General features: G+C 43.0%; 1 protein-coding gene across 16 annotated transcripts in view; it reads right to left on the reverse strand.

Moving 5' to 3' along the window:
- The window catches only part of Sgip1 (SH3GL interacting endocytic adaptor 1), a 201425-nt gene that overhangs the window by 41217 nt on the left and 146507 nt on the right, over positions 1-13701 (reverse strand). For all 16 annotated transcript variants that reach the window (XM_032901511.1, XM_032901565.1, XM_032901527.1 and 13 more), the window contains 2 exons: positions 8533-8660; positions 7203-7329 (listed from right to left, as the gene is read on the reverse strand). In XM_032901511.1, coding sequence (XP_032757402.1) covers positions 7203-7329; positions 8533-8660 — 255 coding nt within the window. The remainder of the gene's footprint in view (positions 1-7202; positions 7330-8532; positions 8661-13701) is intronic.

The following is a 13701-nucleotide window of genomic DNA, read 5'->3' on the forward strand; positions in this document are numbered from 1 at the left end:
ATCAATAGCAGATTCGGTTACATGTGCTGAAAAGATGCCTGTATATTTGCTTGTTTGGTTTTGGACAGGTTCTCTCCAGCATGGAGCTTGCTACTATCCCTGATTACCCTCAAATGCAGTGGGCTCTCTATGCTGGGATGATAGGGGCGCCTCAGCCCAGCAGTCTCACCTGGACCTTTTCATTTTAGTTGATTTGAAGAGAAAATTTAAGGGGGTCACACGTTTATGGGTTTACCATCTTTCTTATTACAAAACTAATGGCTTCAGATGATAAAGGGACATGGGAGAAAGGGCATCTTCTCAGGAAAACCACTATTACCTGTCCTCGGCTCACACTGGGAAAAGGCTTCAGGACATCAGAAAGGCTTGAGATAGACCGGGTTTCCTGCAGATGTACAAGCCACTCTGCATTAAGGGCTCCCATCTTACAAGAAAACTTCCCTGTCGTGTGAATTTCATTTTCCTGTGTTTCACACTATTCATATATTTCAGCCGTTATCATTTTTAAAACTGCCTAAAACACACACAAGTTTCTGTTGTCACCTTTTACAAAGACAAGTTTAATATTGATATCAATTCTAGGAAGAAAATTACATATTAGTATTGCTCGTTATTATTATTTTTTACCAACGACCTAGGTATAAACTTCAACTATTTAAAATTATACAAAATAAGGTCTCATATGATAAATGTTTATACATAAGATGACTGATTAATTAGGTGAAGTATTGCTTTACTAGTAGTTTAGAGTGTGCCATAATCAAATTTCAACCTGAAGATGAGTTAGAAGTTAACACAGAACAGGACTGCTAACCCTTGATGGGATATAAATACGGTTGAAGCTTGAAACTCGATATTATTTTATGCGTTTCTCTTAACTTCCTAGAATGGCAACTTCGAAATAAAGGGCTGTCTAGTTTATGGCAGTCATTACAGAAAAATAGCAGTTTGGAGATGCAGACTGTTTTTCCCCTAACACTCCTTGTTGCTTCACAACCTCTGACTCTCATGAATATTATACACGACGCCACATTTACACATGCACACACACACACACACACACACACACACACACGATTACAGTTTACAGGATTTGATTCTGTATCTGGGAGGTCAGTTTTTCTAAGCCAGCCTCAAACGTGCTCCGAGTTTACCACACACACACTTGCAGTAATTAGGCAAGCGCCTGGTTGACAGGTCAAGTTCTTAGCCAAAGAAGGTTCATTTTGTTCTGCTTTTAATTGGCCATCGTGAATTAGGTAAACCGATGTCAACTGCAAATCAGCTTTAATTTGTTCAACGTGGAAAGTTGAAGAACACATACAAACCAAATTCGGAAAGGCTTTCTTTGGTACTTGATGCTTTCCCTTAGCCACAGCATTCTCAATGGAGAAAGCGAGGATCAGAAATTTTGAGGAACTGGGGACTTTAGAATGAATAAAAAAAATACAGGAAGAGGAGACTATGGATTAGAATCTGGTATGCTATGCACGCCTTACCTTCAAAAGTCAAATAAAACTTTCCTCTGTCAAACCAAACGAGGGCTGTTCATTCTGTTTGGCCAGGAGTTGAAGCCCGGGATGGGGAATTAAGGAAAGGGAGAGAGGACCGCGATGTGAGTTACCAGAGCAGGTAATTAATCTCACTACAGGAAGGGTGGGGCACTGCATGCCGTTAGCGTGCAGGAAAAGGGAGGTGGCAGTCTAGGTTGTTTTTCCTTAAAATGAGCGAACACAGCAAAGTCGAGCTATGGAGACTGAAGGGATGGACACGCGTGTAGGTAGCTTGAGGCCAGGCACTCTGGTATACCATGGAGCAGAATGTCTTCCGGCCATGCAAGGGGTATCCAGCATGTTTCAACGGCATTTAATTTGGGCAAACTTTCATTCAGCAATTGCTGTATCGTTTTCATCTTCAATGTCATCCCTTGCTTGTTGGCAATGTGATAAACAGCTGTCGGTTTATAGGTGACATTTGCTCAGCTTTTTCAATGACAACAGCATTGCATATCAATTTAAAGTCCCAGATGATGTCAGAGATCTCCTGTCCCTCTCTGGGAACCGCCTTTAGCATCCAGTCACAACACACCCCTTACTTCTGTACCCTTCCAATGGTGCCACATTAACTGTTAGATTAGAAAAGCTTGACAAGAGAGATTCTGGGTATAGAAATCTCCTTCCTCTGAAAATTCACACAGCAATGACTCTCACCTGGTTTGAGCCTTTTCTCTTTGGAGAAACTGTCATGCAACCTGCTGCTTTTATAATAAAATGTCCATTAAATAGGTTCAGTGACATGGGTTCCGTAATGGATGGAGACACATTAGGAAAAATCTGAGAGCACTGGAACTCATGAGGTGAGGAGCATGTCTATGACTTCTGTATTCAGATGGATTTAGGAGAAAATCTAAGTATCTAGAGATCACTCAGCTAGCACCATACCTGCAGGCGTGTCTGGCGCCTTTCAAACGAGGGCAGTTTGTCATAAAAAACATCATCTTCTGACACTACAAACCAAAGAAACATAAGCGGATGGAAAACAAAAACACAAGGACAGATTCCAAAGGAAACCTAGAAGCACAGTTTTACGGTGAATCAAAGGCGGGATGATCTTCACAGCAAAAGAAAAAGAACTTAAGGTTAAGACACTAGGGTTAGGATGAAGATGGGAATCGGTGAGTGTGTGCATTTGAGATGATTCTGTGAGGAAAAACTTAATTAAAAAGAGTCAGGGTTTAGCATCTGTCAATCGGTAGAAAATCAGCTGCAGGAAGGGTTATGCCCCACCATATCAGGGACTATTATTAATAATTGATTTCTGCAAGATACTTCCTTCCAATGTAGTTCTCAAGGGGCCAGATGTATGTCCACCCACAGGAACCCCAGCATAGCCCTGACAGCTCAACAACGTCACCTGGCATATACAGCCCCCCCCCCCAGGAGAGAAGGAGTTAGCTTTTAACTTGAGCACAATGCAGCAGTATAAATCCGGGGTCCCTTTGTGATCCGTGTCACTAATTTGCATGTACAAGCCTTTGACAGTTAAAGATCATTCATTTTGAATGATGGTATCGTATTGGTATCTTTGATCATGGTTCCAACTGTGGCTAAACACCTTTGAACGTTGGCAACAGTTTTATGAGCTGGGTGACTTTGAACCTCAACTATTTTAGATCTTTCTCTCTCTCTCTCTCTCTCTCTCTCTCTCTCTCTCTCTCTCTCTCTCTCTCTCTCTTACCAAATAACAAATACAAGGAAATTCATTTTATTTTTTTTTACTCTATGAAATTAAAAAAATAATGCCATAGGTTTTAAAGGTGTTATTAAAATCTCAGTAGATAAGCAAATAAAACCAGTAATGAGGAAACCTACCCTCATTGCACAGAAATTAGGATCCATCAAATGTTTCCTGCACAATGACACTTCTGCAAGTCGTTCTATTAGCCTGCTGCCTAAACTTAGGGTATATGGCAGGAAAACTTTTCTTTTTCACTTCTTTAGGTTCTAAGATTTAAAAAAAGCAAGTATGTGAACATGAGTTTGAGTGTGTCTATGTGTGCTTGTTGTGTGTGAGTTTGAGTGTGTCTATGTGTGCTTTGTGTGTGTGTCTATGTGTGTTTGTGTCCATGTGTGTGTATATGAATGTAAAATGTGTGTGTCTATATTAGTGTGTGTGTGTGTGTGTGTGTGTGTGTGTGTGGTGGGGTGGGGCAGGGAGGCAAGTGCACGCTGTGCCCAAGGAAGCCAGAAGAGGGCACTGGATTTTCTGGAGTTGATTTTAGGGTTGTACACCATCTGACAAACTAAGATTGTTTAGAATTAATCTTGGGCCCTCTGGAATAACAACAAGCACTTTTTAAAAAATAGACAAATTAACCAGTTAATATATTAATATACTTTGTCTATGGGTGTTTTGCTTACATGTATGTCTATGTCTACTCATATATGCCAGTGCCCTCAGAGGCCAGAAGAGGGCACTGGATTCCTTGGAGCTAGAGTCTTAACCACTGAGCTTCTCTCCAGCCCCAGGCTCCAGGATGTTAATTGCCTGGATTTAACTGTACTCACAACTTCCTTGCTGGTGGAATGACGGGAGAACTCCTGTTCCATCAAATGGGCATATAGGTACAGATGCTTGACCAAAGACATCTTTTGTTCCCATTGCAGCCTAATTCTGCATGAATATAGCTCTCCCTCCACAAAGTTTAAAAAATTTAGACTTGCTACCTAGAATTGGTCACTTTTACTCAGGTTGTGGATCAAAGGAAACACCCATCTGACACTTTGTTACCCACACATAGACGGTTGTTACTTTTCCTTTCTTACAGATTCCAGCCACATTAAAGATGCAAATCAAAATGCATAATTAATTGCTGGAGAACTGCCCTGTTATAATTAACAGGGCGGCAGACGCCTGCTTTCCCCCATTTTGCAGTGGCATTCTAGGAAATATTTTACAAACATCTAAACAGATAAACAAAGAAACATGACACTTCTCACACTCACTGAAATTAGGAGCAGGTAATGAAGTGGATATTCGCAAGGAGAGATAAGGCTCCGTTATCTCTTCTGCTAGCTCTCATCTGATTCTCATAACTTCAAACACTTTCTTTATTCCATGAATAGCAATAGGTCTATTCCTCCCCTGAGTCACAGAGTGCTGCTCCTATGGGCATTTTCTAGAACAACAGTCATCTACATATTTCCTACTTTCTAGAAGTGCATCGTTCCACACCCTCAGCTGTCTACAATTGGGGCGGATCTCACAGTACATAAGAAAAGTTCTACCCGACACATTTGAGATATAAAATTAAAAAAAAATGGTATTTTAAAAATTGATGAATTTGTAAGTTAAAAATCATCCAGTATATAAGAACTCTTAATTGTTTTGGGGCAATGATACACAGAAACTACCTTCTCATGCTGTACTGGGTACACTACCCTATGATCAGAGCTCTTGTAAAATATTCACACTTGACGTTCTTTTGGACATTTTTTAAATGAATTATTGTGTGGGGGAGAGTTTAGATTTGCTATTTTTATTTTTAGAGATAGGGTCTCCCTCTGTAGATCAGGAGTGTGTGATTCACCTGCCTCAGCCTCATGAGGTGTACTACCAAATGTGGCACAGACTTGCTCTCAAAATGTCAGTTCACGGATGACCTTGAGACCGGCTCATCAGTACCTATGTCATTGCTCCAGGGGCAACACAAAGGGCACAGGAAATGGGCAAGTGTTGTGGGAGTGGGAAGGGTCTGCTCAGCCACCGATTTAGGGAACTTGCTGTGAATTTTCAACTTCCTCCAATCCACTGCTTAAGGTGAATTTTAGGCAAAGCACAGCCTTTGGGGAAAACCAGAAGCCACAGCACAGGAGACACTGCTGGCTGGTCACTCTGCTGTGGAGTTACTTCAGAGGAAAATGGCGGTCACGTGACTCAAGGCAGAAAGGAATAAAGACCAGGAGGGTGAGGGCTTTAGTAGGCAGATGACACCAAATCAAAACAACAGAACCTAAGGAGCAGAGGATATACCTCCGCAGGAGACATCTTGACCAGCTTCCTGCTTGTCTCAGTTTTTTAAGCCCTCTGTGGTTTATCTTGAAAGAAAATACACTAGGTTTGAGGAGGACCAATCTTGCGGCTGTAACTGGAGATCTCTGCAGCAGGGAGTAGAAAAAAAACGCTGCCCAAAACCATGAACACCGTTCAGATTCCATGTGCTCAGTTTCTCCATGAGTTATAGCGAGCTGAAAGAACACACTGGACAGCCCATCTGAGGCAAAGAGTGGTTATGCTCTGAGTGACAACTCACTTTAATTCCTTCTTTTCCCAACAAATCAAATCAAATGGAGCGTATGGAATGAATGAACTTGAGGAAGCCTAACATTAGGACAGGATTTGGGCAAATGACCGCTGAAATCAAGAATAAGGTGGAGGGAGGTTAGTAATTACAAAAATTAACAAAAACAAAGAATCATAGAAAAGAGCTAATACTATTAATATACGTTAAAAATCAGGAACTCTCAAATTGTCCTAATCGATATAGAAAAGGAACAGATATAGCTATATAAGAAATCCTAAAAAATCTGTTAAGTTACGTGAGCTGGGATATGTATGACTGTCTTGAAAAACTAAAAGGAAAAAAATTCACATGAAATTGGGAAAGTGGTTATATTTTCAATTTATTAATTTGACCCAAACTTGAAGGTTTGTGCTAGGGGTGGTGCAGGGGGGCAGTCTGGCTTAACGTATAGAATATATGATAGAGCCGAAATTCCCTTTGAGGATCTTAGTGGCACGCCTTTATTTGTTTTTCTGGGGGGAAATGGGCAGTTATTCTCTAGAAGAGCTTCTGGCTTTATCCAGCTACTCCTCAAATGGGTGACTCTGTGATGTGTTCTTCCGTAAGTAGCAGCAGGAAGTCACTGAGCTGAGTGAATGGTTCCCTCAAGCAGTGCAGAATGGGCCAGCTGGTTTACAGCTTGGAAGAACTGGAGAGCAGGTCAGAGAATGGGGGAGGGAGTAAGGTCACACAGGGTGTGGGAAGGGGAAGCCCAAGGTCAGACAGCATGCAGTAAAGACGAGAGGCAGCAGGGGAAGATGGCAGGTGGTGATGGTGGGGAGCCTCCCTCTGAGTCGCCCTCTCAACCCCCTTCACTTTCATCACAGTGCACACCGAGAGGTACAGGGGCATTTGCTGAAAATGATAGTTCTCCCCGCCCCTGGGGAAATTGACCACTTATCACTGCAAAGCCATGTGAAAAACTTTCTCAAGTATCCCAATGCCAATGTCTACCTTAGATAACCAAAATTGATGAAGAATCGAAAGGTTCAAGAGAGTGAACTCTCCAAGATTAAAAAACATATATTACGTCTGATCTAAACATTTTCTCTCAAAGGAGAATACTTCTCGTTACAAGGAATATCCAAATATTAGCACCTTCCTTGGTGACTTGTTCTGTGAGTGGATGATCTGCATGGGATCACATAGAAAACTCCTAGAAAACACATGCAATCTCACATTCTGTAGACTGTTAATTTGTATGGCTAAAGCGCTGGTGTCCTTAGCTGAGAAAGTGCTTTCGAGAGAAGAACCAGGTGGCAGTAGCAAACACACAGCCAAACACTTAGGACTAGAAACAGATCATAAAGGACAGCCAGTCAACAGCCACAGACACACGAAAAGAGAGAGATCGTTTTACCAACTGTGGGAGTGGTGGCTGCGCTCAATGAGTTAGTTGACGATATTGAAGAAGTGCTTTCAGCCCGGGCTAAGGGTGCTATCGGAGGAGGGCTGGAGGAGTGTATGGGTGGGCTAAAAGGTCTGGACTGTGGGAAGAAGAAAAGAGAGGAAAGTTAGACACAGACAGCCATAATGTCTCGGTTCAGTATTTTACAATGTTCATTGCACTTTATCTTGTGTTCATGTGTGTATGCCTGTCCTGGAGTGCACATGAGGGCCAAATGACAATTTTTTCCCAGGTGGGACACAGAGATTGAAATCAGGTCTTGGCAGCCACTGCAAACATCACTGAGCCATCCTGCCAAGCCTGGTTCCTGTATCTTTATTGGCTCTCAATATGAAAATCCAGGTTCTTGAAAGCCGGGACACCGTCTTCACTGGGTGGGACTATACTTATACAAAGCCAGTGTGCTGGATCTGGGGAAGGAGCCCTAATCCCCAGCCTGCGAGCTCAGTAGGCACTCTGCCTCACACATGCTGGCTATAGGTGCCCAGGACCTAAATTCCAGACAGCATCTGAAGGTTATGATGCTAGTCATTCTGTGACAATTGCACGGAGGTCAATGAGATTTATGCCACAAGCTTCTTCACTGAACCACTGAGAAGACCATTCCCACACCTCAATCTTTGGATAAAATTGAAGAAAGCATCTGTAGCTCATCTACTGGGTACCACTCTACATTTATGTCGCCAAATCTCTGCTGCTTGTTTATCTGGCTTCTGGAGTCAGAAAGCAGAATCGCTTTTTAATATTTACTTATATATTTAATATATATGAATGCTGGGCCTTCTCATACACCAGAAGAGGGAATCAGATGCCATTACAGATGCTTGTGAGCCATCCTGGGGGTGCTGGAATTTGAAATCAGGACTTCTAGAAGAGGAGTCAGTGCTCTTAACTACTGAGCCATCTCTCCAGCCCAGGAACCATTTTTTCTCTCAGTTTTCTAGCAACTAAACCAATTACTGTAAAAAAGAATACAATAATTGGCTTAGTTGCTCTTTTTCTCTGAAGATTCACAAGACTATCTGCGTTTGCCTCTGGCTGCTGCCTCAGAGCTGACGGCCCAAGCACCCAATTCCTACCATTTTAAAGCCTGACTTGAAAGCTGGGAGAAATCTGAGGAGGGTGGGAAAGGCCTTCTCACACAGCAGCAACTCCTTTCCAACTGGCCCTTGCGATGGGCATTTGTGTGCGTGCTGTAATACTTAGACCTGAAGTTGAGATGGCTCATGTTAAGGGACTTGGGGATCTCATTCTGAGCAAGCTAGGGCAGGGAGGAACATACCACATCTCCAACTCCAGGCTTTCCCGGAGGTAGCTTTGGCCGGGATGGAGGCCGGGGAGGAGGTGGAGGCGGAGTGGTGCTGCTGCAAGGGACTAAGGGGGTGGCTGGCCGAGCAGGAGAAGATGCACCTGGAAAACAGACGGGCATTAGAAGCAGCAGAAAACACAGGCAGCCAGAATGCGGAAGCACACAGGGCAATGTCTGGCACGGATGCAAATCTTTTCCCTTCTTCTTTGCACTTACTATGCTAAACCTTTTGCACAACACATCTCTTTTTCTTTCAGTAAAGAAAAAAGTTCCTCGGTCGAACTATGGCTGATGGCAAAAGCTGAAGCTTGGTACTGTGTTGTCATGTGACACCCAGTGAAAGGTAAATCCTTGATGGAAGGTGAATGTGGTGGGGGACTCTTGGCTGGCCAGGAGAGGGGCTTCATTTTGATCATGATACATTTGATCATGACTTATGATACATTTTCTTGCTTTTGATGTACGGTCAGAATTTATGCCCATGTTGAAATTGGAAGTTTAAACTTGAAGGAAAGGGAATGCTTTTTCCACATTAGATTTTTTTTTCTTTTTTAAACACAGGTAAGAGAATTATGCTGTCAAGGGTATGCCAACCCTGAGTGCTTACTTCATATGTGTTGTGAATAAAGGACATGCGTCCTTTGTGTGTTGAATCTTTATAATGGAAACACAGCAAGTGCTTTGAGAGGACTGGCTTAGGAGCCTGTTAAAGTAGGGGTCGTTACTGATTGCGTCTGGTGGTTTTGGAGAAGTCTCTTGGATTTACGTTTCTGGTTGTCCATGACAAGCACAGGAAACACAGGTGACACACAGAGGCTGGCATGCACACCGAGCTTGGTGCTCAGGGACCTGTCTGGCTTCGGTCATAAGTCTGGGATGCATGGAGAACTACCTGGTTCCAAACCTGGAGGTGAAATCAATGTTCAGACAGTTCCCGTTCAGAACTGTCACTTGGTTAGAAGCAGCAGCTTGTAAAATCATGCCAAGGAAATTCCAGGAAATCTTGCTTTAGAAAAACACTCCTCTGCCTCCACATTTCTCCCGCAGCTCCCTCCACGCTCCACCCCCAGCTCCCACAGCCTTCAGTCTCCTAGTTGCCTCTGCACACCACCACTTCCATAACCCCTATCTTACCAGCTGCCTCCACAGCCATCCATCCCCACCTCTATATCCTCCAACCTTCTCCACCCTCCCTTTACACAGCAAAACATAAAACCAATATCACCGGAGTCCTAGACCAGCACCTCAGTCAAGATCTTGAGAGTCTCAAAGAACTTTGAATCTGAGAAGCAAAATCCATCTCAGAATCATTTTTCATCTCAAGAGAGCCTCTGGGGGCAAGTCTTGCTTCTCTTGTTTAAAGAGTGGAATCTTGAGCCTTGTCTCTGTGGTGCTTAAATCTCCTAAGTGTGGAGACACGGTTACTGTCCCTCCTCACACGGCTTCCCTACCACCACCAACTGTATACCTTCATTCTACTGTTACTCTTGCTTCAGTTGGCCAGGAACTGTGCTAGTGTTTTACATATGTGGCATTATCCTCATGCCAACTTGAGAATAGGCCCTCTTAGCATCCCAATGAAGACTGAGGTTCTTTTAGTGGCATGTCCATGATCATAAGGCACAAATGGTGCTCAGATAGACTGTGGACTTCTACAATCTGCTCCCCACCTGCACCTTGACATCTTGCACACATCTTCATCTAAATGTTCTTAGTATATGGTAAATATTCTTCTCTTTAAAAATGAAGCATATTTGACAGGCCCATTTACAAAATTTCTCTTTTGTACTAAGTAGATGTTATGCCTGACATATTCTTAGAGGATAGAGCTGACAGCATAGAGAGAGACATCTTAAACAGTAGAGCTTTGTAGGAAGTTTTCATGGAAGTCTTTTGGGGGATGGGTGTTTCATCTAGCCTTAGGACGATCTTTTGTTATAGGAGTGTTCCAAAACGTTTGTTCGTGTGTCTATAGTCTGAATTAAACTCAGGCAAACATAAGCTTCAGAAGAGAAATTCAAGATTCCCTTTCAGTAATGCTTCGACTGAGGACTGTCAACAGGGAAATATGACTGGGTGAAAAGGTTGAGTTCTGGTCCTTGATACCCTTTTCTCAGCTATGAGTGGGATCTTTACCTCTCTGAGACTCAGTATTGTGTCTCAAAGAGTTATAAATATTCTATCTCACAAGGTACTTATAACATCTCAAACCGAAAGTGCTTCTGAGTTTGCTAAACTCTAAGCTGCTAACATAAGGCGATTGATACTGCACATGATGGTAAAGACTGTCTTTTGATGCAGGTATAGCCAAAAGTAAAAGAAAAATGTTATTGGTTGAAAAGTTGATTGCTTTCCTTTTCCTTTATAGACTCCTTACGTAAATCACACTATTCTTATTAAAGAAACGGGATTGAGATTATGCAGCTAGATAGTACAGGAATGCACAGAAGCTAATCCCTGCTGACCAGACCTACAAGACATAGCAGGGGATGTGCAGGTCCTGATGAGGATCTGATAACTGAACCTGTGACACTGCTCACTGGTTTCAGGTGCTACGGCTGCGGTTCCTATTTGTAAATCTCCATCCTCTCTGATTTCAACCATCCTTTTATTTTACTCTTAATTAGGCTTTCCTCTCAGGGAGATTGTGACACACACTGGGCAATCCACTGTTTAAGACATAAGTTGTGCTACGGAGGTTGGCAACCTTCACACGCTCCTGGACCACTGACTGCTCTTAACCTGTAGTTTTATCAGTTGCTGAAGACCACACATGTATGCGTTGTGTCTCTTCCTATGTGTCTGTTTGGATGGGGTTGGGGGATGTGGAGGCAGCTGACGGCAACAGGTAGAGGCAGAGGTCATGGACCCCAATAGATCTTCAGCAGATCCAAGCTCTGCTGCTCATAAGGTTTGTGTAGGACTGAGTTACCTCTTTGAGCTTTGGTTTTCGGTCTGCGAGATGAAGCTATTCACTATTTTCCTAAGATGAACAATTAATTTGGTCAGTTCGACTTCCTCTGGCTACTTTTATGTCAACTTGACACAAGATATTGTCATCTGAGAAAGGGAACCTCAACAGAGAAAATGCCTCTGTAAGATTGGGCTGTAGCCAGGCCTACATGGGAGGGCTCTGCCTATTTTGCGTGATACCACCCTGGGCCAATGATTCCCCTAGATTCTATACAAAAGCAAGATGAGCAAGCCACGAGTAGTAAGCCAGTAAGCAGCACCTCTCTGTCCCTCCTGGACCAGCTCTTGTCTCCAGGTTCCCACCCTGTTTGAGTTCTTGCCTTGGTTTCCCTCAGGACGTATAAGCCAAATGAACTCTTTCCTCATCAAGTTTCTTCTCCTCATGGTGTTTCATCATAGCAACAACCCTAGGGGCTCAAAGTCATTGTGTGTGTGTGTGTGTGTGTGTGTGTGTGTGTGATTTTGAATAACCCAGTTTGGCAGTGTGTTAGTTTCCTGAGCTGGGACATATCATTCTGAACTCTTATCTTTTCCTGGATTCTACACTTGCTGCAGGCCATCAGAATGTTTCCAGAATACCACATAGGTGCTAAGAATAAGCATCTGCACTTCAGTGAAGTTATCCTTTATGTGAGGCTTAGGGACTTTTTGCTTAAAAGAAGGTAAGGCTGTTGGAGCAAATCATTGGGTGCCAATTGTTTTAGCAACAAGTAACTCTCCTGAGTCATGCTGTGGGTGGGGTCTACACCTGGTCAGCAGAAGACGCCTGTGATGGCTGTATGCTGGGTGTGGTTAAGCACACTTTGAGATATTTAGGAAAAGCTGGTTATACCAGGCTGTGACACCGAGAGCAGCACTCAAACATCTTATTGTTGAGAACCTAAGTTTTCATTTTTGTCTGTTTGTCTATATTCCATCAATACAAGAGGAAGTCATGAGTTAACTGGGACTTAATTAAGGAGATAATAGCATATGGTTTTATTTATTCATGGGTTTTACTAGCTGAGTTCAGATTTCCACTTATAAATCCAATCCCTCAATGCAAGTGAATGTAGCTTTCTCCACTTCACTTAGCAAGAATGAATAGTTTCTACTGGTAACATTTTAAAAATAAGTTCATATAAGGGCATAGGAGGTAATCACTGAAATAGTATCCAAACTCTCAAAGATCCCTGAACAGAAAGGAAAGCTCTTCTCTTCACCAGATCAATGGCCAATTAGCTTAAATTACCAGGTGGCAGGTAATAGGTGCACAGCAAAGCCCCCTGATTAAAGGCACTCACTCTGAGGAGTGCATGGTGGCTCACCATTGGCTGATGGTGACTCTTTCTTGAAATATCCTTTCATAACCCTAAGGACCTAGGTCAGGAACAAGAGCAACTCAGGAAATGATGGAGGTTTAGCCCTCTTAGAAACGGACTTCAGGATTGCTGTTCAAGAGGCTGTTTACTCTCTTTACAGGTAAGCATGTAGCTTTGTATCCTAGACAAGACCTTACAAGGTAATGTCTTCATGGAGAGGCTGCTCTGGCCTTCTATGCAGGAGAGAGAAGCATAGTGTGGGGTCTTTCGAGAACATTCTGGAGCTCATAGCACTGTGCAGTACAGGTGGGCATCAGTAGCAGAGTGCATTCAGTCTGTTTCGTGACTGGACTTTTTGGAACTACCTGAAGAACACAGTGGTTAGGAACAGCTCAGGGCTGGATTTTGATAACTCAAATGTCTAAATGCCAAGTCTTATACCACTAGCTGTGTAAACAGTTTTGGCGTCTGTAAAGTGGGGGACATTTTATTACCAAAGACAGCTGGACATTGTGAGGTTGGAATAAGGTGTTTAGGACTAGAGACTGTAGTCATTCTTATTATTGTATAATTAAATCTCTTAAATTAAGTTAAAGATCCAAAGATTCTTATGGTAAAGACGCTGGCTGGTTCTGTTTATTGCTCTTAAGTCCCTTTTGCTGGGGGAGCTGGGCTGAGCACACAGTTAATCCAGCCCACTCTGATTGATGCCCTTAGAACCTGTCAATTTACAAAACAAGACACAGAGCAAGCCCTGGATGAAAAGATGTAGAAGGGGGAGGATTAAAATAGAGGTCAGTGCCCTTCCCCACTGTCTCTTCTAGATTGAAGGCTTTCACAGCTGGTGGTCACTTTCCAGGCTAATATC

This window comes from Rattus rattus, chromosome 1, assembly GCF_011064425.1.
Source record: "Rattus rattus isolate New Zealand chromosome 1, Rrattus_CSIRO_v1, whole genome shotgun sequence".
In the NCBI taxonomy this organism is placed as follows: domain Eukaryota; kingdom Metazoa; phylum Chordata; class Mammalia; order Rodentia; family Muridae; genus Rattus; species Rattus rattus.